The sequence below is a fragment of the Alexandromys fortis genome, unplaced genomic scaffold (genome assembly GCF_014885135.2).
Source record: "Alexandromys fortis isolate MF-2015 unplaced genomic scaffold, M_Fortis_MF-2015_v1.1 scaffold_39, whole genome shotgun sequence".
In the NCBI taxonomy this organism is placed as follows: domain Eukaryota; kingdom Metazoa; phylum Chordata; class Mammalia; order Rodentia; family Cricetidae; genus Alexandromys; species Alexandromys fortis.
Window position 1 is genome coordinate 13615865 of NW_026067918.1, and position 21119 is coordinate 13636983.

General features: G+C 48.3%; 1 protein-coding gene across 3 annotated transcripts in view; it reads right to left on the bottom strand.

Annotated features, from left to right (window-relative positions):
* Csnk1d (casein kinase 1 delta) overlaps window positions 1-19437 on the bottom strand; it is a 31829-nt gene extending 12392 nt beyond the window's left edge. For all 3 annotated transcript variants that reach the window (XM_050140058.1, XM_050140059.1, XM_050140060.1), the window contains exons 1-6: window positions 19295-19437; window positions 12542-12652; window positions 2766-2914; window positions 1888-2116; window positions 1270-1440; window positions 357-505 (exon numbers count right to left, since the gene is read on the bottom strand). In XM_050140058.1, the coding sequence (XP_049996015.1) occupies window positions 357-505; window positions 1270-1440; window positions 1888-2116; window positions 2766-2914; window positions 12542-12652; window positions 19295-19370 (885 nt within the window). In that variant the 5' untranslated portion in view covers window positions 19371-19437. The remainder of the gene's footprint in view (window positions 1-356; window positions 506-1269; window positions 1441-1887; window positions 2117-2765; window positions 2915-12541; window positions 12653-19294) is intronic.
* Window positions 19438-21119: the final 1682 nt, after the last annotated feature.

The window sequence follows — 21119 nt, forward strand, 5'->3', positions numbered from 1 at the left end:
AATGAACCATGTGCATGCAGTACCCACAGCAGTCAGAAGAGGGCATAAGGGGCACTGGAGTTCTAGATGGTCCTAAAAACTGTAGAAAAGGCAAGTCTACACCCTGTACAATCAATCTCTCCAGCACCATATGCTAGAGAAGCTTTTGCCTCACTCAGCATCTCCCCCCTCAGTACTCTGAACCCACAGGCAAAGTGGTCTCTAGGCCCCCAGTCCTACCAGGTGGGTTGGCTTTCACCATTTCCACCATGCCTTACCACTGTGCCTTGCACACAGCATAGCTTTCATAAAGAAGCCCAACCCAGCCTCCTAAGGACCAGGCTACTGTCATCCAATGCTCTAGCAATGCCACTTACAAATTTGAGCATGTTCCAGTCGAACACATAGTCGTAGGAGAAGCCCTGGCGATGGAACAGATTTCTGAAGAGTTGTCTCAGGTAGGAGTAGTCAGGTTTGTCATCAAAACGTAAGGAACGGCAGAAATTCAGGTACGTGGCAAATTCAGCTAAAAACAAAAAACAAAAAACTCAAAGCTAGCAAGGATCTACCAAAGGTGGCCCAGACTGGTATTCATTCACCCAGCTCACCTTCTACAGTGCTACATACCAAAGACATCAAAGATGACATTTGAAAACTAGTCATATTATTTAAGAAATCAGGCCTTGGGAGACTGCTTGAAAAAAAAAAATCACCATCTAGAAACTGGAGGTGTATGGGCTGGAGAGATGGCTCAGTGGTTAAGTGCAATGACTGTTCTTCCAGAGGTCCTGAGTTCAATTCCCAGCAACCACATGGTGGCTCAAAACCATCTGTAATGAGATCTGGCGCCCTCTTCTGGCCTACAGGGAGGCAGACTGTTGTATACATAATAAATTAAAAAAAAAAAACACTCATATAGAAACTGGAGGTGTGTGGTTCAGTGGGAGAAAGCTCACAGAGCTAGCAGTGTGAGGCCTTGGGTTCCACATCAGCCCTTCTACACATCCCAGAGGTCAACACTAGAGAGCAACGTCACCAAACAGGGTAAAGGGTGGTCAGTTTAAGGAGTAGTTAGGTCTCCCCTGCGGTCGCCTCTCAAGGCTCAGTCTTGCATCATTTCAGTCTCTCCTGGGCCTCAAAGAACACCTTTTAGACAAAAGAGCTCAGGGAGGGAAAAACAAACCAGGTCCACCTTCTGGCGTGAGAAAGCGCCCCTTTCACACCACAGCCAGAGCGCCCGGCACAGGAGTCTGTTAACACTGGGGGGGGGGGGGGGGGGGGGCGACTCACAAGGGTAGCCCTTGCACAGCACTTCAATGGGGGTGGACATCTTCTTCTCACTGATCCTCTCATACTTCTGCCTCTTGGTGGCGGCCTTCAGCCCCTGCCAGGGGAGAGAGCCCAGGTTGAAGTACATCAGCACGTACCCCAGAGACTCCAAGTCATCCCTTCGAGATTGTTCTGGAAAGAAAAGGGAACTATGTCAAGGATGGCACGTCTATCTGTGTGTGCAAAAAGCAACACCCGGCAAAACAAGAAAATGGAAATACAACTTTAAGAATAACGTAAAAATATACTTGCAGAATTATGTCACCAGAAGTTGTCCCTAACATGATATTAAAGAAACCTCCCTAACACTTCAGGCGTGTAATATGTAATAACCTTGGAGAAGTGCTGGAGAAGCCAGCTTCTGCCTACCCCACTACACCTGGCAACATAAAAGACTCCCAGTGGTTGTGCAAACCTGCTTGTCTGCTATGGAAGTTGGCTGACAGACTCCAGGCTTCTCTCATCACCAAACTGGCTCATAACCCCAGGCTGCTGAACAAGTTGGACTTTCCCTAAGCTAAGGACGGGCATGTTAAAGGCACACTAAGTCAAGGGTTCCACCCCTATGTCAGGGCTCACCAATGCCAAGATGTGTGTTGATGGAGGCATAGCGTGCCGTCCCTGTGAGGTTCTTGTTCTCTCGATAGGGGATATGCTGGTGGGTGCGGGCATCCCGGTACTTCTTGGCCAGACCAAAGTCAATGATGTAGACCAGGTTGCCTTTCTTTCCCAGCCCCATGAGGAAGTTATCTGGCTTCACATCTCGATGAATGAAATTCTTCGAATGAATGTACTCAATACGACTTATCTAGAAACGGAGAAAAAGGTGATATGAACCCCACAGTGGTTCATATGCTGGGAAAGCACACAGCCTCTGCTTTCTGGAGATCACAATAGGGTGGTCATCCCTCAAGGTATCTTCAGCTCCTCTCCCCCCTCCCCCCAACACACTGGCCCAGACATCTCTTTTCCTTGGTTCCCACGAAGTAGAAAAGAGAGCAGGCTGAAGAGACCACGCACCAATAACGATGGTCTGCATCAGCTGAACTCTGCATGAGCTATAACCAAGAGTTTTCATGGAAACCACCCCAAAGTTGCTACCAGTCAAATGTGGGCTCCCTGAGAGAACTGGGAAGTCCATTCAACATGGACACACTTGGAAAGCTAAAAACTGGTCTCCAATCTTGAGGCCAGGGTTAAATAAATTCCCCTTCAATGCACAAATGGGTGTAATAATGGAGAACTGGCAACCAAACAACTATTTTTTTGAGACAGGGTTTTACTATGTAGCCTCTGCTGGCCTGGAACTCACAAAGATCTGCCTGTCTCTGACTCGAGTACTGGGACTAAATCATGTACCACCGTGCCCATCATAACCCACTAATTTATTCTGTCAAGCCAGCAAGCACATGCCAAGTACCTACACTGCCTGTGCAGTTCAGGAAAAGGGTGCTTACCATTTGGTCAGCAAGCAACAGGACAGTTTTCAGACTAAACTTCCTTGAACAGAAGTTGAAGAGGTCTTCTAGGCTCGGTCCCAGGAGCTCCATCACCATGACATTGTAGTCCCCCTCAGCCCCACACCATCTGATGGTGGGGATGCCCACTGGAAGAGAAACCAGACACAGCCCTTCAGCCTGGGTACTGCAGCAGGTCATCAGATCACCTCTTTCAACACGACAGGCGTTCAGTGGACTGAGTCTGTGGGTGTTCCAGTTCAGATGATCCTGGCAATGTCTCCTGCACATATGCTCACTTGTACTTAAGTCACATATAGTAGTAACACATGACGCGGAGCAAACTCTGCTAAGTCAAGCAAGCAGTAGAAGCAAATGAGATGATCTCATAATACCAGTCAGCATCCATGGAAAGAAAAAGCACATGAAGCAGACAGGTCCAGAGAGCCAGCTGGAAGTCACAGCTGCAGCAGTGCGACTAGAACCTAACGATGAGAACAGACTACCTCCGGTTGTAGAAGAAAGAAAAAAGTTTCCGTTTTTTATGATACTGATAAGAGAAAAGCAAACACAATGAAAACTTCTTAGAGATTCACATAGACTTTAAAAACATCAACCAGCAGAAGAGAGAATAAGAACAGGACAACCTCAACATAAAGAAATCAGTAGGGTGAGGTGCTTGTGTGATGGAGCTATAGAGTCAGGAGTTTTGCACCTTGGACTACACAATGAGACCCTGTCTAAAGAAAACAACAACTACAAAACTAAACAATCTAGAATGCCAAAGGGGGACGGAACTTAATGATGCCTCCAAGATGCCAGATCTGAAAACAGAAGTTAACACTAAAGCAGACTCTCTACCTTGGAGAAATGGGTCAAAGACCAAGTATCTCACCTAAAAACATGACTGATAACAAGATGCTCAGAAAAAGCTGAGGGCTCATGCTCATGAAGACTGCTTTGCTCAGGTCAAAGAGCAAGCACTGTAGAGAGGCGAGCTTTACCAGATGCCCGTACTCCCCTCTGCCTACCAGAGCATGTGGTCTAGGGAGCTGCACACACTCACTGGTCTCTGCCATGAACCCAAGGCCTCTCTTTCCTTCCATGTGAAGAACCATTTAGTGGAGCTTCATTGTGAGTTTAGATGTTTGCAGGAAGATCCTATCATTTGGGGGGAAAAAAGCTTCAATATCTCAAAGTATTTCACATCTTACTTGAGAACCCATACAACAAATAACTAAATATAAAACTAACAGACCTAGTTATTCCTAGCAGCAGCTCTGCAGGCGATCACGGTTCAGCCCTCCCTCACAGGTGCTGTGTAACAACATCTCACACCAGGTCCCCACAATCTCTACCTACCTTACCTGTCATCTGGATGGTAGTTTCAATGAAAATGGCTCTCACAGGCCCACAGGGAATGGCACTATTAGGTAAGGCCTTGCTGGAGGAAATCTGCCCCTAGGGGTGGTGGGCTTTGAGGTCTTAGATGATTCCAGGCCCAGTGTCTCCCCCTCTTCCTGCTGCCTGCCAATCCTAGATGGGGACCTCTCAGCACCCTGTCTGCCTCTGCTCATGTGGCCCCTCGCTCTCCATCACGACAACCGTAAGCCAGCCAAATTAAACGCTTTCCCTTGTAAGATTTGCCACCTCTTGTTTCTTCACAGCAACAGAAACCCTAGGACAGATAGTTTAGGTTTGCTTTTCCTATTATAAATGGCACTGTGAATTATTTCTTATGTATGCCCACTGTAACACATGGAATTCCTTTTATCTCTGAACGTATACTCACAGACCCACGAGACGCTGGACGTCATCTACTGCCCAGCACTGTCTATTCCCTACGTGTACCGAGGGTGTGAAATCAATCTCTCTGACCACTGTGTCTTTTATGAACAAACACAACTATTATATCTGTTTCTCTTTTCTGACACACTCAAGCATACTTTGTGGCAAAAAAGAGAGAGATTTAACGGTTTTACGTGAGACAAGTCTCTTACAGTGAGCAATGCTTTCAGGTTTTTGTTTTGTTTCTGAAATAGGGTCTCACTATGTACCCCAGTCTGGGCTTGAGTTCCAGGTTTTTCTGCTACCTCCTCAAGTGCTAGGATTACAGGGACACGGCATCACGCCTGCCCAGCCTGCTCTCATTAGTCCTGACCCCAGAGTCATAAAGAGACCCTATTATCACCTTGTAAAAGTGCCAAGTGCAGTGCTACATATTGAGACCTTGTCTTAATAATAACAAATGCTTATGTGCAGAAATCACTTTTGCTTCTAGCAGTGATAAAGAGACCCAAATGACCTCTGTACTGAAATAACTAAGGCGAGGTAAGATAAAAAGCATGAACCTCAGGAAGACAATGTTGAAGCCTGAAAAGACCCCCATCACATGCCCAAGTGTCACCATAAAAGACAGAACCAAGCTGGGCGGTGGTGGTCCATGCCTTTAATCTCAGCTCTTGGGAGGCAAAGGCAGGAGCATCTCTCTTGAGTTTGAAGCCAGCCTGGTCTACAGAGTGAGTTCTACAGCTACACAGAGAAACCTTGTCCCAAAAACCAAAACAAAGACAGGCGGAAGAATGTGCACGACAGAAACACTGAACACAAGGGGATAAGATTCTCAATGTCTAGCATTCAAGTTATGAGACATAGCAGGGCATGTGGGTCCACAAATTAGAACTGGTAGAGGAGGGCATTAAAAACTAAAGCATGCCAAGGGACTGCAATTCCAGCTGCTTAGGAAACGGAGACAAGAAGATCACAATTACAAGTTCAAGACTTGTCAGAGCTACAGAGCGAGTTCTAGGCCAGTCTGCGCAACTTACTGAGATCCTGTGTCAATACAAAAACAAAAAGTGATAAGGATGTAGCACAGTAGTGGAGTGCCTGCTTGGCACGTGAGGGACTCTGAGATCAAAGCCCAGTAATGCAGAAGAAAAAATGAAGTCCTTCTGTGTATGTGTTACTTTTATTGGTTAATGAATAAGGCTGCTTTGGCCTACGGCAGGGCAGAATATAGTCAGGTTGGAAGAGATATACAAGTGTAGGCAGAATTAAGGAGACGTCATGTAGCTGCCAAAGGAGAAAGACAAAGCTGGTACGCCACAGCCTTGTGGTGATATATACACGAACAGAAATGGGTTAATTTAAGATGTAAGAGTTAGTTTATACAGACCGTGCAGCAGGCCCAGCTGAAGCGGTCAGACATCTGAAAACAAATCCAGACTCAGTTCAAAGAAGTCAGGTGTAAGAATCATGAAGGCAACTGCATTAGTGCACAACAAACTGCCCACACAAATGGTGTTCCATCCCCAGCAGTCCTGCATAAAAGCTCCTTCCTGAAGAGTGAGATCCATATCTACACAAAGCTATGACCAAGTGAGATCCACATCTACACAAATCAGCAGCGCTTCTTAGCTGCAATATTCTTTGGAGAGAAACACAGCTATGTTCAGGAGCAGGGGACTCAACTGTTGCAGAATATTTGTTTACACTATATGAAGATGTGTCACTGTGACTGGTTTAATAAAGAGCTAAATGGCTAAAAGACAGGCAGGAGAGGGAAACTTGGGATGAATCTAGGGGCACTAGAGACACCAGTAAGACACTTAAGAAGTCAGACATACAGTACAGCTACATGGCAGAATGCAGAATAAAAATAGGTTAACCTAAGTTATAAGAACCAGTGGGACAAGTCTAACCTAGGTTAAACTTTCATAATTAGTAAGTCTCTGTATTTTTATTTGGGGTTGGCAGCCAAAAAAGTCTGATTACATATAGCATTCAACATCAGGCATCAGATGAAGCAATTACTTATATTGTCCTATCACTAAATAAAACTTGGGAGTCAGATACTGGGGTTAAAAACCTGATGGATCCAAAGAGCAATGGAGGAAAGAGCAGATGACCCTGCCTCTCCACACTTCCAAATCAGAAAAAGCCCTGGAAACCTCTCCAACCGCCCCCCCCCCCCTGCCTGTACCTCTCTATCCACTTCCTTGGTCCTCCAACACATCTATGGCTAATTAACCCCACAGCTCCAGGGCAAGCAGTGACATTCCCAGGCGATTGCCCTTCTTCTTCCTCAGAGCACTGCCATTAACCTTGGCCATTCCCTCTCCTCTCTCAATTCTAGTCATCCTGTTCTCTAAGCCTTTGGACAAGACAGGTTCAAATCCTATGAAGTCCCAGCAATGAGAAGAGAAGCTGACACAAATTCCCATCCCTATCCAGTACCTGCGGGGAAAGGCAAAACCAGTTTTCTCCTACGTAGTGTCGTGAGGTCGGTCTATCAACCACACTGCCCAAGGGCCAGCCATGTAACCTAACCAGTCAACACAAAATACACACTTTTCTCCCACATGCTTTCTCTCTCCCCCCTTAAAATTAAGCTTTTGTTCTTTGAGAGACAGAGAAAAAGAATATGAAATTGTGTTGGGAGGGAGGTGAGAAAGATCTGGGAGGAGATCAAGAAAAGCAAACAATACAAGCAAAATATATGAAAACAAAATTGGAAAGAGCTGCCAGTGGTGCGGAGGAAGCTGGAGAGATGGCTCAGCAGGTAGAGCACTTGGTTGCTTCTGTAGGAGATCCAGGTTTGATCCCCAACAGTCACAGAGTGGTTCACAGCCACGTAAAAATGACTGCAGCTCCAGGGATCCACAACCTCTTCTGACTTCTGCAGGCAGCAGGAACAAATGTGATGCATGCAAGCAGCGCGCGCGCACACACACACACACACACACAGAGGCAAATATCCATACGTAAAGATTAAGAATAAAAAAGATGGGAATAGTGAGTGGTACACACTTTTAATCCCAGTTGTCAGGAGACAGGTGGATCTCTGAGTTCAAAGACAGCCAGAGCTACACAGACAGACCCTGCCTCAAAAAAAAAGATTGTTATGTTGAGTGGAATTTCATTTAACATTAAAAAAAAAAAAAAAAGTTTAAAAATTACACTGTGTCAGGAACTCACCAAGGCCACCTGGTCTGGGTCTGAAAAAGCCTGGGTTAAAACCGGACTTGCTAAACACAGTGGACAATGAGGACTACTAAGAACTCAAGAACAATGGCAATGGGTTTTTGATCCTACTGCACGTATTGGCTTTGTGGGAGCCTAGGCAGTTTGGATGCTCACCTTACTAGACCTGGATGGAGGTGGGTGGTCCTTGGACTTCCCACAGGGCAGGGAACCCAGATTGCTCTTTGGGCTGACGAGGGAGGGGGAATTGATTGGGGGAGGGGAAAGGAAATGGGAGGCGGTGGAGGGGAAGAGACAGAAATCTTTAATAAATAAATAAATTTTTAAAAAAAGGATTGAGAGGAAGAAATAAATAAATAAATAAATAAATAAATAAATAAATAAATAAATAAAACGCTGTGACAATATTTAAGGTGTATGCTACCATAAATGGCATTTGGGGCAGGGGGGTGTTTCAAGACAAGGTTTCTCTGTGTACCCCTGGCTGTCCTGGAATTCACTCTGTAGACCAGGCTAACCTTGAACTTTTGAGATCCAACTGCCTCTGCCTCCCAAGTGCTGGGATTCAAGGTGTTTGCCACCACTGCCTGGCCATAAATGGTATTAAAATTGTATTTTATAACTAATTATTGTTGATCTTGTTTGACTTTCCACACTATATAGGCGTGCTGGGATCACAGAAACACACTACTACATCCTGCTTACACTTTAACCCACTGAGCCCTCTCCCTAGCCCAACTGCTGATATTTTGATCTTAAGCTAACAAAACTCTTTAATTTCTTCTATGTTTATTCTAGGAGAGTCTATCATATGCAAACAAGTTCTAGGAATATACAGTAAAAAGACTGAGATGCAGATAGCATGAATGCATTATATACTTAACAGCAAACTGATATTTAGGAGGGATGTATCCATGGCTTCTTGATGTACTTAACAGCTGGGGGGGGGGGTGTAAGTGACAGGAGGCAGCATCTTCCTTTTCAATGGGGAACAATAATGCTATTTGTTAAACCACGGCATCAGAGACGGGATAAAATACAGTCACTGCAAAGATTCCTGAGCTCACAGATCCCTGGCTGGAAAAGATGAAGAATGTCTTTTGTGGCACACTTTACCTCAGCAAACTGCCAGAAACTAGTGGTGAAGCCTAGGAAGGAAGTGATTATCAACTAATTAGGAGAAGGTTCCTGATAAAGTGTAATGAAGAACCTTCCAGTTACAGGCTCTTTGCTACTCTGGAGTCAGACATTCATACTAGCAAAATCCAGAAGCCAATGCCTGGAAAGTGTGCTACTAATCTTTTGTTTGTTTGTATTGCCAGGAACAAATGATGCTAGTGGTTTAAAAAAAAAGCCTGAGTGCTGTCTGTGCCATGACTTGGTCTAAGATGCCAAAATAAGTAACTGGGGCCAGACACTAGAATACACAGGTATTCACAACTGCTTTCCATTGTGATTTGACAAATATTTCAATGTAAATCTGGGCACTCAGAATTAATTCAAACAGAAGAATTCATTATATTTTCAGTAATTCAGTTAAGAATAATTAAACCTGCCAAATATTTCTAAATGATGTTATTTAGATTTTGAAAACCAAAATTTCTCATGGGAGGACAAGAAAGAGAAACAGAAGGGCTGGGGCTGCAGTTCAGCGGTATGGTGCTTATCTAGCCCAGACAAAGTCCCAGCTCCATCCTAGCACCCCAAAACAACCCCAACACGCCCCAAATCATGGCAAACAGAACGAAGACGCAAAGGCGAGTGGAGACAGACTAGAGACTAGGCAGGCATGTGACTTCACAGGGGAGGGAGGGCTCACAGCACTGCTACTCCAGCATCTCCTTCACTACACACTGCATGCTCTCTAGCTCATGACTAATACGTGCTAGGCACGGTGGTCCACAACATCAGCTCTGACACTCGGGAGGAGAGCTGCAAGATTGTGGATGTGAGATCTTGACAAAAAGCCAAAGACAGAAGATACAAATACTGCCAGACATGCTGGTTTATCTGAGCACCTGGGAGGCAGAGGAAGGAAGTTCACCAGCCTGGTCTACAAAGTGAGTTCCAGTCCAGTTATGGCAACACAGACTGTCTTGTTTGTTTTTTATTGCTGTGAAGAGGCATAATGACCACAGCAACTCTTTACATCCAACATCTCGTAGGCAACAGGTAGTCGACTGTCACACCGTGAGAAGTGTGGGCAGGAAGAGTCCTCACAGCCACCTCCACAGTGACAGGCTTCCTCCAACAGGATACACACTTTGGGGGCCATTTCTTTAAAATAAATAAATAAATAAATAAATATAAAAAAGTGAAAAAAATTACGGTGGTGTGTATTTTCCTACCCAGATCCTATCACAAAGAGCCATTCTCCCATCCCACAGTGTCCTGGTAACATTTACCAGAAGCATCTGTAAACGCACTAATGCTTTCTGCTGAGGAGCCACTGAAGGAGGGTGCGGTCTGAATCTACTTTGGGATGTATCAGGAATGCAATAAACAGTTAAAAAAAAAAGCTACCGGGTCTTATCTGGCAGCACCAGCTGTTGTTGAAAGTCACTACTCAAGACTTTTACTAACACTGAATTCTAGTTTATTTCTAGTATTTCACCTTTAACCTATTGTGCTGACCAGATTTTGGGCTGGTGAAGTGCTCAGGGCACACTGTTGCCGGACATTTGTTTACACTGTATGAAGATGTGTCACTGTGATTGGTTTAATAAAGAGTAGGTAGAATAGATATGCGGGATTTCTGGTGAAAGAGAGGAAGAGGAAGAATCTAGGCGTGCCCAGATTAGGCCGGAAAGCTGCTGGGGGGACTCTGAGGAAGTCAGCCTTACTTACAGAGCAGAGGTAGCTGAGCCATGTGGCAGAATGTAGATTAATAGAAACAGGGTAATTTGAGTTATAAGAGCTAATGGGACCAGTATAAGCTAATGGCCAAGCTTTTTTAATTACTAACAAGTCTCTGTGTAGTTATTTGTGGGCTGGTGTCCCAAGAAAGCCCGATGAGAGAGAGAGCACGTCCTGGGCTGAGAGCTCGGGTTCCAGTCTGTACCCTATGGAAAGCCTCCTGGGCTGATTCTCACGTGCAGCATCCACTGCTCAGAGCCCCAAAGCTGCTTCTCCCTCAGCACGGAGCTCATAACAAGGCACCATGACAATACCAGCGCCTGCAAGTCTTCCAGATGGGTCACGGTGCTGCCAGCCACTCAACTCTATGCCAGAGCCAACATAAACAAGATCAGGACTACGAAAGAGGTGTTTGTTCCTTTCAGAAAGTAGCAAAGCAATCCGTGTTCATCTACATACAAAGAACATGACATGACAAGGTTTCTCCAGAGAGCAAAGTGTATCTCCCATCCTGCACCTACCAACCTCCATTTAGTCTCAGATAGCAAACACTGCCAAAACTGTGCAGTCTTTGCCTGGACACATTACGCTTCCTAAAACAAAGACCTGTAGGGCACCCAGCAGTCAACAAGAGTAAAACCTTACCAAAGCCTGAGGAACAGCCTTCAAACACCAAGAGAGGATAATACCCATTTCTGAATCTTGTCTGGGTCTATGGGCAATGATGACTGAGGGCCCAGCACAGGAAGTAATGCTCTCCACCAGCAGGTACCCAGCCGGCATCTAGGACGCTCCACAGCACAGGGCAGTTTGGGGTACACTATACTCGTTTCTCATCACTATCTGGCTGCCTTTCCACTTAGGCACTCCAGGCTAGCACAGTCTCAGAACTACAACCCTTAATATACTAATCTCAAATGCTGACACTCCTAGAAAAGACCAACCCCACGTCACTTTGTTCTACTTTCTACTTGTTACAAACTACGCAGCCAGTCCCTGATGCTCCCAAGAAGGCTGTCTTACTGAGGACGACGCCAAAGGGCAGGTGTGCAGGATTGGGTCTCTGCTGACCTGAGACAACAAGATTAAAAAAAAAAAAAAATTGGATAGGATGAAACAGAAGGAAAAGTCCCATAAAAATGTTTTAACATCAGAAACCATAACACATACACAAAATATTTGAAAGAAAACGCAGAAGAAAAAATGTAACGACCAGACAAAGCATTATGAGGCAGTTCCCCTTTCCCTGCTGACAACAGGCCGTAAAGTTCCGTCATGGGCCATGGGGGTTGGTTGGGGCATGGAGGGGCTCTCTCTCCTCCCTGCTCTAACTACCACGGCATCATGGAGGCTTCTGCTAAAGAGATCGTGAGGTATGGCCACAAGCAGGCTCCTATTCTCCAGAAGAACCCTGACCCTGACCCCGCGAGTCAGCGCTATCATCCAGGAAGGAGCCCTCACAACGCTGCTGTGTCTCCAAAGCCTTGAATAAGAACACCTGCTCCATCAGTCAAACTATTTCCAAGTCCCCAGAATTCTAGAAGTGAGACTGGCCTATCACTGGCTTCAGTACTCCAAGGTGTTGGGGTGAGGTTTTACAGAGCTGAGAACAGTGAGTGGCTGAGCTAGGAGAGTCAGAGAAGTCATGCTCAGAACTCCTATCCAAGAGAAAGTGAGCGTCAGTCAAGTCCTAAGGAGAGCATGGCCCAGAAGAGGCCGACCGGCAGGAGCTCCATGGTGTGAGCAGCACCAGTGGGGGCACCAGAGAGAAAATGTTTACTTCAAACCTTTCACAAAACCCAGACTTCACAGACATTATCATCGAACGGGAAGCTAAGTAGTTCTTAAGCAAACAAGGACGACTATGCTTCTTTTTCTTGGTAGGGTACCTGTAAGCCAGGCTGTGGGCAGAATCTGACCCCAATGAACCTTACCTCCTCCCTGCATCATTTTGTAGATCTTGCTCTCGATGTGGAGCTGAGGATGTTTGGTTTTGACACATTCAAGCTTGATGGCAACTTCTTCTCCTGCAGCAATATCCGTACCTTAGCAAAGAGAGAAAATCACATTCATTACCAGATAACCCAGAGCTGACTACAGAAAGGACAAGCGCTATTTCTACCCTGTACATCTTTCTGAGGCAGGAACGGTGCTGGGGATGGAATCCTGGAATCCAGCACCCTTGGACATGGCTAGGCCAAAACCTGCCACCGAACCACACCCTTGCTCTTAACTGAGCTAAGCCCCCAGAGATGGACAAATGACAGATGCGCTTCACTTCCTATCAGAGACTGCCCTGTACTGCACAGGGAAATCCATCTCTACCTGTACCCACTGCACAAGTCGGTCACCGGAGTTGGAGGCCCCAGTCTTCTGCCCACTCAGGCACCTCAAAGCAGAGTAACAGGACGCTTTCCAGTCTCCCGAGAAGAGCAGATGGCTTTTACTCTATTCATTCTGCAGCCTGAGGCCAGACAGGCTTGGCATCCACCCACACATCCCAACAGTTTCTCACCAGCAGTTCTCAAGTGGGCTCAGTCCCCTCATGGCTGCAGGAGTCATCTCTAACAAAACCATCCAAGGCCGGCAAAGGCCTCAACTAAACCGAGGGATATGCTCCCGGGTGCCCCAACTTTGTTTGTAGACCAGACTGGCCTTGAACTCAGAGATCTGCCTATCTGTGTCTCTCAACTGCTGGGACTGAAGGCAGGTGCCACTCTTAGGGCTAGGAGACTAGAACTGGCCAGCTCTGCCTTTGCAGTACAAACAGGGCATATAGCTCTTGTCAGTTTGTGACAGACATGGTGATGACTAGAGCCCAGGAGCTCGGAGGCAAAGACAGTTTCCTGTGTGAGCGTCCCTCTCGTGCCTCACTCCACCACCTCCCTTCAGGCTCCCTGCCCCCAGCTGCTGGGGATTTTCCTCTGCTCCCTCATGGACCATCCAGCCCACTGCACCTCACGGGTCCTCCTGCCTGACAGGTTGCTTCTGAATAGAACGTACTTCCAGGAATGTGGTTATCTGAAAAAGATAACATGGCCTTCTACAGAGCCAGCCAGAACCAACACATGACCAGGGTCTATGCTGGGTAGACAACAACTGAGATGGGAGGGGTCAGCAAGAGTTTCCCAGGGAGCTGAGGAAACAAATGGTTAATGAGTCACTCAGAGAGAAGGTGGAGCAAGACCTGTAAAGCACAGGGACATGCTAACAGCTGTGTCTAGTGCCACCAAAGAACCAGAGACAAGTCATTTTGTCTGTCAGATGGGAGCTCCCAGAGCTAATTTCCAACGCTGCAGTTCTGTAAGAATAACTGGATCCCAATAGTTGCCAGTAACCATTCATTCTGGGCTTAAGAACTTCACTATTTATCCCACAAAACCTCTTTGGAACATTAGTAATAAGCAACTTATCTTACTCTTCTTGCCTGCAGCAGGGCAGCCTATCCATTTACACAAAATGTGACTTCATCTAGAAAGTACCTACAGATGAAAAATGACCTCTGAGTTCTTTTAAGGACCTGGACTTTGAGCTGAACTTGCCAGCCAGGAGGAATGGTGATTCATTCCACCAATGACGTCAGTGACTCCCTGCACCCCAAAGCAGTAGTCTCTGGGGACAGCATACCACCCTCCACAGGGACAAGACAGACTGGGGCTGAATCAGAACCTTCAGGAAGGTGGAAAGTGCCTCTAGCTTTACTCTTCTGTGGCCACTATAGTTCGTGTCTTGACAATCACCCCTGGAATACTCTCGGTCTTGGGAACAATGACCACTGACAACTGTGAATTACACCTTCTCAAGGAGCCAATGCCATGTACTGTGTCAAGGAAAGAGTCTGTAGAACTATAAAGAGGGCTGCACTGAGTCTGGTAATTAGCAGGAGAGGAGCAGCTGGACAGAGGACAGCACAGGCCTCCCCCATGGACTTCCTCACCTGGGAAGAAGGACTAAGCAGCTTCTATCTTATGGGTGCCAATGCAGACTCACCGGTTTGAGTCCTGTAGCTCTGGCCCACCATCCCTGCAGACTACATCTCCTGAGCCCCACCCACTAGCATGCTCATCTAGTCCAGACTTTACACAGGAAGGACGGACCTAGGAGCTCTGGTAGTGATTTAATACTACTACAAAGATTGGAATTTATTTATCCTACTTGGTTCTGTACTATACAGAAGTCTGATAAATGCCACAAGGAAGGACACTAGTACCTAAAAGATGTCACTGTCATCAGGGGCCAGCAAGACAGTTCAGTAGCTTTAGGGCTTGCTGACATGATTGACAAAGGGATTTCAGCTCCTACAATCAACATGGCAAAGCAAGAGACCTCCACAAGCCGCCTTCCCGACCTCTGCATGTACACGCATGCCCCACATTCACACACAAAACTAAAAAAATTAAAAACCAAAATCAACCGCAATGAGACATTTATTGTCTGTACTACCTGAACAGCATCATATCTGTGTGCAGTTAAACAATGCTGGAAGGCTGAAGACAGGGACCCCGCTGGGCAGAGGTTGGACTGTGTGTAGATGTACAGTAACACTAGGTGATGGCCCACAGCCATCTACAACTCCAGTTCCAGGGGACATGACACAAAAATAATTTTAAAAAAAAGAAAGAAAAACAAAGTTATGTCCCTCAGGTTGAACAGTCCATAAAGGTTGATGAATCACACAAACCTAACCCAGAACATCACTCTGTCTAGGGACAGCAAAGGAACTCTGAATGACAAGCCCAGATGCTGGTCCCCCCAAGGTTTCTGGAGGATCTGGGTTTATTTCCCAGTTTCCACATGACAGCTAACAACTGCCCAGCAACACTAGGTGCAGGGGACTGGACATTCTCTTCAGGTCTCCTTAGGAACTGCATACATGAGAGCAGGCAAAACATATCATATAAAAATACATCTTAAAAATAAAACAAAAGGGCTGGAGAGATGGCTCAGAGGTTAAGAGCATTGCCTGCTCTTCCAAAGGTCCTGAGTTCAATTCCCAGCAACCACGTGGTGGCTCACAACCATCTGTAATGAGGTCTGGTGCCCTCTTCTGGCCTGTAGGCATACACACAGACAGAATATTGTATACATAATAAATAAATATTTAAAAAAAAATAAAATAAAACAAAACATACAGTTGGGTGGTAATGGTGGTGGACACCTTTAATCCCAGCACTCAGGAGGCAGAAGCAGGCCTCTCTGTGAGTTCTAGGACAGTCAAGGAAACCCTGTGAAATCCTCTCTTGAGAAAAAGAGAAAGAGAAAAACAAAACAACCCAAAACCCAAGAAACAATCTTGTTAGTAGTGAAGTGGGAGCCACCTCCCAACAGCAAGGCAAAGGTCATCTCACAGGGCGATGTCGGCAGAGCAGCACGCAGTGTCACTGCCATCCGTCAGAACAACACTAGTCCAAGGCAGAAGCAAGCCACGGCCCAACGGCACTGCAGGATGGAAACCCTATAATTACAATGGTGCAGGGGACTGGACATTCTCTTCAGGTCTCCTTAGGAACTGCATACATGAGAGCAGGCAAAACATATCATATAAAAATACATCTTAAAAATAAAACAAAACATACAGTTGGGTGGTAAAGGTGGTAGACACCTTTAATCCCAGCACTCAGGAGGCAGAAGCAGGCCTCTCTGTGAGTTTGAGGCAGCCTAGTCTACAATCCGAGTTCCAGGACTAAGCCTAGATCACAGTACCCTCAAATATCCAGGTTCAGTCACCCATCTCCAACACGTCAGTTAAAACGAAAAGTAACAAAGCACAGCAGAGGAGATTTATTCAACATAATCACACTAGGGAGAACCGCCAGGCTGTCACTCAGGTGTCCTCGTTTTTGATCATACAACATCTAAACATGCTGGGCTGCTATACTAGCATGCATGCCAAGCCCAGGTCGGACCCTCCTGGAACTTCAAACAAGGGGCTAAAGTAGGTATACTTAAGCAGACCTGGTCAAGGCATGGTCCCACCATTACTGTCTCAGTTCCTATCTGTCCTGGAAGGTATATACATAAGCTGTCAAAACTATATGAAATCTTTCTGAACATCAAGTTTGGGGGTAGCACAAGGATTTCAGCCTTGACTTTCCTCCAACATGGGTAATTTTAATTCCTTGATGTCTGGCTCAATAGATAACATACTTACTATCCAAGCATGAGGGTCCGAGTTTGGATCCCCAGCACTTATGTAAATGCTAAGTAGGTCTGACACCCCACTTGTTATCCCTATCCAGGAAGCACAGACTGGGTTTCTGGAGCAAATTTGGTTAACTTGCCTCAGTATATAAAGTGAAAAGGGACCGCACACAGCACTCGAGAGGCAGAAGCAGGCAAATCTCTGAGTTTAAGGCTAGCTAGGACTACATGGTGAGACCCTGTCTTAAAACAAACAAAGTAACGAAAAACCCCACAAACTATGACAGACTTACAGGTAAGCCAGGGACTCTAACCCTAGAACCCCAGTGATCCATTTTAGAACACATCAGAGGAATAATCAAAATAGAACTCCCTGGAAAAGGTTAGCTCACATGATCCAATGCTGTGTGCCCAGTCCTCTGTCTAAGCTAGTCAGATGTAGAAGCCCCACCACCCACACGCCTGTGGAAGACCCTGGGCAAGATGTGTGTGTATGTGTGCTGGTTCAAGACAGTCTCTCAACCCTCTCCTTTCCCTGTGCACCACTGCTCTGGATGGAAGGAGGCTGCGGGAACTGGGGGGGGGGGGGTGAGGTGGGCGGGGCGCTGAAGGGCTGTGATGGGTAAGCCACACCCCCAGACAGAGCCTGAACACTCTCAGAGAAGAGTTTACATCTCTGAATGATATACAATTTGGTTGTTAGCATCAATCTTCAGAAAGCACAAAACTGCCTGGCAAAATCTCAGGGAACAAAAAGTTTCAAAATACCTATTTTCTGATGCCCATGAAAGGGTGGCTAATGGATTGGCTTCAGTGTAGCTCCTATATCCTGAGGTTAAACTTCTGCCAAAATCTATTGTTCTATAAATAAGCCAAACATCTCCATTTACCCAGCACTCTGACCCCCAAACACTGCCGAGAAGACATCTGGCGGACTAGTTGGTTATAAATATTTAAATACGCAAACCCCAAGCATCTCTAAAGCATATTTTACTAATCAGGCCACGATGGCAAGAAGTACAGGTACTAACTACTTCTGATGTACAGTACCGATATGGCACATAGCAGGGTTGCCAGGCACCACAAAAAGAACTAAGAACTACCTATATCCTATATGGGTCAGTTTTCACCCCACACCGCCAGCTGTCAAGGTCCCAGAAGTCAGAGTAGGAAGTTCTTGGACTTGGGTAGCCTGAGAGGCAAGGCCCAAAGCTCTGCTTCTGCCTGACTCTATTACAGGTACAACAGCCAAAGGAATGCAGAAGCTGGGCTACTCAACAGAGCACACTTGCCTCTCACAGGCAACAACCCAGAAGGCTGGCGGACCTCAAGTTCAGGGGCTTTGCAATGATCTACAATCCCACTCATTTTAAAATGCCCAACAAGAGGGTTTAAGCAAACCCGTAATTACATGGATGTATGTGCATATTCTTTCACTGTCAAGTCTGACGTAAGCCCGGAGAGTCTAATCCTCAGGGTAGGATTCTCAAGTCTGCCTTGACAATTCTGAGAGTCAAGTCATGAGAACTTCCAGGCCACTTCCTCCCCTCTCTTCTGCCAACCTCTTCACACCGACTGTACCCGCATCGGTCACAATTTCATTCCTGTTGATGTCCAGGAGTCCAGCAGTCAACTTAAGTTCCAAGGCCCAAGGGCCAGGAACTGCTCTAGCTCAGACCTTCCCAGCCCTGGGCTGGAGTAAGGGGGCAGCCATGAGAGCACAGACGATCCCTCCGGCAGGTCAGTTCACTGGAGACACCACTCGAACCCGCAGACACCGGCCCGTCACCTCCCCATTTCGGGGCCGGGACACTCCCCACCTCCACGCTACCCTTCCGATTGTTCTGACATTTCTCCCCCACACACCCAAACACGCAGGATGACCCTGCAGGGGTGAGGGGCAGGACCGGAGCCTCGGAGGAGCACAGAGAGCGTGGCCTTTGTTTACTGCGGTGACTTTAGGTGGGGGGAGGCTGCTGACGCCGGGCCCCGCAGCCCAGGCCCGGCCTTCTTCGGGGCCCCACCCCCAGCCCGCTGCTCTCCTCCTCCCCCTCACGCCCCGCTCTCCCCTCCCCCGCCCCACGGTCCCGCTGCCCCCTGGCCGAGCTCCAGCACAGCCCCCCGCCCGGACCCGCCGTCCTTTTCCCACGCCCTCCGACACCCCACAACCGCTCTCCGAGCCCCGCTGCCCCCGCCTCCGGAGCCTGCTCCCCACCTCCCTGGCCCCCGGCCACTCCCCAGGCTCTCTCGGCGCTCTATCCCCACGGTCCCGGGGTCCCCCCGACTCGCTCTCCCGACCCTTCCCCGCCCCCCTCCGCAGCCCCCCGCAGCCCGCCGCGCCCAGCCCCCCCGGCCGCGCTCGCACGGCGGCCGTTGGTGTCGGCCGCGGCCGGTGGTCCGGGCCCTCGGACTGCGGGGACACAGAGCGGCCGAGCGTCCCCTCCGGCCCTGGCGGAGGCCTCGGCCCCGCCGGGAACCCCGCCCGCCGGCCCGCCGGCTCACACGGCCCGCCCGGCTCCCGGGAGCTCGATGGCGCCGGGCCTCACCGAGATAGATGTCTCCGAAGGAGCCGCTGCCGATCTTGCGGCCCAGCCGGTACCTGTTCCCGACCCTCAGCTCCATGGCGGCGGTGCGGCTCGCTGCTGCCCGCCCGCCCGGCCGCTTCCTGGGTCTGCGCTCCGGGAGGCGGCGCCGCTGCTGCCGCTACTGCGGGTCCGGTCCGGCTCCGCCCCCCTCACGGCCCCGCTTTCACCATCGCTTTCCGGTTGCCCCGTCGCTCTCAGCGCCTCAATACGGGGCGGATGGGACAGTCCGAGCGCCGCCGCCGCTGCTCCGGTCCCTGCCGGCCCCGCTCACGCTCTCCCCGCCGCGGATGGACTCGGATCTTCCGGGCCTAAATCCCCCTTCAGCTGCCTAAAGGAGCCGCCGCCATCGCGCTGTGACGTCACTTCCCCCTAGCAACCCGGAGGGGAGGGGCCACGGCGCTCGGGGGCGGGGCTTGGCTACTTAATGGATTGCGCAGCCGCAACCGGGCTTGTTTCTCTGTCCCACCCACCCCCCCTTAGCCACTGCGCTCCCGCAGGACGGCTACGGCTGGTCTCTCTGGGCTTTCCATTTGTCTCCAACAAGAATCTGAGGAAGCTAAACCGTGCGTGGTAGGGAATGGCCTGTAGGGAAAGGGTAGTCCCAGCTCTCGGGAGGACAAGTCAGGAGGTTCATGAGTTCTAGACCATCCTAAGCTACAAGAGACCCTGATTCTAAACACACCACATGTACCAAGCAGCAGTTCTTTCTGCAAAGCCCGGGAGAGGTCCTGAAGAGCTGCTCTTTGCAAATGACGGGAACGGGGTAGAGAGGAGGCTCCAGGCCCGGCTATGGGGGTCACAGATAGGCAATTTGTTTTGTAGGAATCAACAGTCATAGGCTTTGAATGCTGCAGTTGTGGCACCTTCTTGCTCATCAAGGATGGAAGGACAGTGGTCCTGGGACAGTAAGGTAAAGTTGAATTCACTGAGGGTATAGACGGTATGACCCAGACCCTGGTCTCTCTCCAGTGCCATCTGCCTGGAGACCACATTAACATTTTTTTTTTCTGGTCTGTATTGGATCTGAATGTTCTTCCTGGAAAATGCATTCATAAATTCTCAAGTCCAGGCCGATGGCCAGATTCCAAGGCTTGGCTGTCTGTTCCGACCACTGAGGAAGGCCTTCAGGGGAAGCCACCACACAGGAGGTATACCCTACACCCCACCCAGCTAGGAACACAGAGCCGTGGATCAACTTAATGCTTTTTATTTGAACAGCTAGCACCCATACCATGCTGTACACAAGGTATAGAGCTTCATGACACCTCAGAGCGACTCCTAGCGCGTGGGCAAGCAAAGCTGTCATGTAATTGCCTGGCAGGAACACACAGAGCTCATCTCTCTCTTCCTTTCTGGTCTCCTGGCTCCACCACCTTCCTTTTGGGGGTGCCGTAGGGCCTGCCTACACATAGCTGGTGGTCAGGTTGGAGAGCGTTACACAGCGTGGCTGGAGATAGAAGACACCAAAAGACAAACAAACCAGTAGCCATTGAGTGGTGGGTAGCTGGGAACTGCCCAACGTCTCAATCCAGGAGACAGAGCCGGACTTGACCAGAGTAGAAAGAATCTCACTGACAGAATTCACTTACGATTTTTCTAATGAAAAATTAGAAACGTATGAACAACACCTAGCTTCCCCATCAGAGAAACCCATATGTTAACCTGGGAACAGAACTGACCTGGTAGCTGGACCAACCTCTCCCTTAACAGCCTTGGGCTGATTCAGGCCTGATCTTAGGTACTGGTCCTCCCTCTTGAGGCATCTGCTCTTTCTCGAGTAGGAAAC